At 32.8% G+C, this 3,768-nt stretch overlaps 1 protein-coding gene across 1 annotated transcript; it reads right to left on the bottom strand.

The window, feature by feature from the left end:
* Positions 1 to 218: 218 nt before the first annotated feature.
* Positions 219 to 3,240, bottom strand: LOC126682979 (uncharacterized protein At3g27210). Its single transcript, XM_050378787.2, has 3 exons — positions 2,879 to 3,240; positions 1,165 to 1,245; positions 219 to 937 (listed from the first exon to the last, which is right to left on the bottom strand). The coding sequence occupies exons 1-3, from the start codon at positions 3,048 to 3,050 to the stop codon at positions 468 to 470; spliced, it is 723 nt and encodes a 240-aa protein (XP_050234744.1). The 5' UTR covers positions 3,051 to 3,240; the 3' UTR covers positions 219 to 467.
* Between the last annotated feature and the right edge of the window lie 528 nt (positions 3,241 to 3,768).

Genomic DNA, 3,768 nt, shown 5'->3' with positions numbered 1-3,768 from the left:
TTTATCATTTTCCTTTCCAATTTCCATAATCCTCCTGAGATCTATCTAGCTTTGTGCCTTAGAAAACTAAATTCTAGCCATTGCTATAGTTTGATTGCATGAACCTACTGAAATAAAGTAGCAGACAAGGCATTCAATAAACAGTTTAAATAGAATGAGAATATGTTATTGATGACAACATACTCCTTAATAATATTCAAAAATTAAAAATTTGAGGATGCACACAAGATATTGTTCTTTATAAATATAAAAATCTTCATTAAAACAACAATTTATGGTCTTTCGTCCACCCCAAGATAAACTTGGAGAGGATCTTCATGGCGTTATATACCTCCTCTACCAACGTTGCTTTCTATATAAGTGAAATTTTACTTACATAATCCGATTGTAATGAAGATGTTTCACGTAACTTACGATCTCAAGTGGGGTTGATCGAGAGCTTTACATCTTGTTAGAAGTACCAGTAACTACGCTTTATCATTTACAGCTATGGCCAGACTCATCTTCTTCTTCCTGTCACTAAAACTACGGCAGGAAATCAAACTTGGAAGGCAACATTGCCCGGATTTAATTGATTTCTCCCTCTCTAATAAAGCTTCTCCATTAACAGTCCTCTCGCTACTGCAGAAACTGTTAGTTCCAGAGATGTAAGGGGTACCGGCGGCAGATTTGGGAAGAACGTCGAGAATGGTTTGCTTGACTTCTTTCTGGCCATCTGCAACGTTCTGAATGCTTGCACCGTCTTGATTGTCAGCGTTCTGTTCTTCGCGCAATATGTCATGAAAAAGTTCTGAAAGTCTCTTTTTCCCTGTTGGGGATGGCTCAGGTATAGACCCAGGAGTTGGAGGTCTGCCCTCGGAAGAGATTCTGTTGATTTTCGGGGTTCCAGTTGAAAAATTATGATGCACTGGAGTATTGCCCCGGGATGGAGTAAAATCTGCAAAACCAGAAGCAAAATGCAAGGCATTGCTGGATAGTTAGACAATGGCAGAGTGCAGCAGAATTGCTGGCTAGTTAGCAATGGCCAATCTGATTCATGATTACCATATACAAAATAGTGCAGCAGAGTTATTAAATACACAGGAACAATCCAAGGTATTTGTAAGAGAAATGCAAGTTACTTCCTGGACAAACTTAGCTCAAACAATTTAAAAAAATTCTTACCACCATTGACACTGAGGAAATCGTCTTCACAGTTTGAATCTAACCAAGCTCGGGAATCAAAAAAGGTGTCCTCTTTACTACCTGAAATGTAAGCAAAACATATATCAAATTCCATCCTCAAGTAGTACAATGAATGAGTAGCTTAATCAGATTTTAAAACAACACTAAAACCAGTCATCCTTAAATATGAAGCTTAATTTGTAAATAATCCATAATGTCCCGTGCTGCACAAAATTTCCCGTTTTGACATTTCATTTTTGCTTTTAGAAATGTGAAACACTGAAACTCTATATTTAAAAGGTATTATCATAAAAATTGTTGTTTCCATATTGTCGCAGTTCACCATTTTCTGTTTCTGCATTTTCGTGCCGTGCTACATATGTAAGTCTTTAATTTGCTGAACTTATTTATGACAGAACAGACAATCAAAGAAGACAAATAATCTAACTTATTTGAAAGTCCATTAAATATAAATGTCAGGCTTATCACAAATAGTTACAAAGATAAATATTAGTTGATAAGTATTAATATTCACTTTGCCACATTTTTGGAAATCTAACAAGTAAAATAGACAACACAATCTAAAATCTTTATGTTTCCTCTTCAATTTCCTTTTCATTGCAGAATTCCTATAAAAATCTAACTTATGATATTCAAGTTATGAATAGAAACATTAATAACAAATTGACATATGAAAACAGACGTCACACCATTATCATAGACTATGGACCATCTCTCCCCCGTCATCGTCAACGATCAAGAATGGTTAACATATGCCAGACAACACACAAAATTATCAATGTGCAACTACTAATGGCCCCACGCGGTGCATACTTTCGAAAAGCCAGCAAGACAATGTTTTGCTTATTAGTCTGCATAACTAAGGTTACAAAATTAAGATAAACTTATTGGACATTGTGTTTTCTAATGAATCCAAAATCAATAGGGTTAAATGCAAATAAAATCATGAAGTTGCATGTTTTGCAATTTCGGTACGAACTCTTAATGTTTGCAATCCGAAATATTAACTTTCAGTTTTTTGCAATTCAAATCACCGATTGAAAATCCAATCGATCGGTGCTAATATGGAAGCGGGAACTCACCTAACTATACCTACCGTATGCAGATTTCGGCATGACATATCAGCACATCACTGATATGGAATTCGTGTTCCGAATTGCATAAATTAAAAGTTTGTATTATAGTTGATGATTTTATTTGCATTTAACCCAAAATATAGTACCAAATTCAAGCAAAGCTACACACTGCTCTGGCTAACCTCTTATTGTACCCAGTTTGGCAAATCAAAAAAATCATGGGTTTCATATTTCAAGCAGTACAATCCCAAAAAAGATCACCAAAACTCAAATAGCCATTCCAATTATGTTGGATATCTAAACTATAGCGTCATAAAATCTGCATGTATGAGCAAAATTATCCACTAACTAATTCCCCTTCAATTTCATTCATCACCTAAGATTATTCCAACAATTTTCATCCAAAAAATTCAATCAACAAATAACAGAAAAACAAGTAACAGATAATCAGAATAAACACAACAAAATAGCATCAAATAAAAAAAATTATTTGATCATAAAAATTTATTCAAACTTTCAGTATCTCCTAAAAAAACACACTTAAAAAACAGATTAAAGAGCACAAAAAACACAGATTTACATAGCATAAAGACTAATATAGATTAAGCAGAGCATACCAAAATCGTTAAAATTCTTGATTGCCGGATGCCCATTAAAATTCTGCTGATTATCTTTGATGGGTGATTCAGGAACAGCAAGATTACCATTTCTAGAATCAAAAGAAACTCCCAGCTTCATAGCAGCTGCTGACTCAGGTGTTGCTTTATGAACAGAAGCACAAGAACCCATTATTTTCTTCTTCTGAATATCTAAAACACCATCACAAATTATAATAAAATTTCCAGTCTGAGCATAATGGAGAGAGAGAGTGAAATTAAAGAAGATGAAGAGAGGGATGCGTTATTATTATAATTATTAATAATTGGGTTCTTTTTGGCGTTGTTGTAAAGAAGTGGAAAACTAAAAGAATTGGCTGATCAAAAATTAAATTAAAGAGATTGATTGGCCTTTAAAGGAAAGTTACAGTATGTGGCTGTATAGTGTACATGAAAAGGCTGATAGGCTTCAACTTCTTTACTTTTTTTTATTGTTTTTTTACCTTTTTTAACTTTTTTTTTACCTTTTTTAACTTTTTTTTTACCATGAGATGATTGAATTTAGTCAGTGAAAAAGTTAATCATTTTTTAAGTTTTTTATTTTTGATTTTGAAGTTTGATTTGTACATCAAAAAAGGCAATGTTGGAAATGGGAAGAGAGAAAGGAGTTTGGATTTTTTGTGGGGTTTTATTTGTATTGGAATTGGAACTCTGCTTCTTCCATGTGCTCTATGTTGTTATTGGTTTTTTTTCCATTTTTTTCTTTGATTTTTTAATGAGTATTATATGGAATTATATTATATGGAATTTCTAGACTATATATGGATTTATTATTTGAATCTTGAAATTAGTTTATATAGTCTGTCCATTTTATAATTATAAAAAATAATTTGTTTAAATACATAAAAAAA

The sequence above is a fragment of the Mercurialis annua genome, linkage group LG5, assembly GCF_937616625.2.
Source record: "Mercurialis annua linkage group LG5, ddMerAnnu1.2, whole genome shotgun sequence".
NCBI lineage: Eukaryota > Viridiplantae > Streptophyta > Magnoliopsida > Malpighiales > Euphorbiaceae > Mercurialis > Mercurialis annua.
This window is presented reverse-complemented; position numbering and strand designations above follow the sequence as displayed.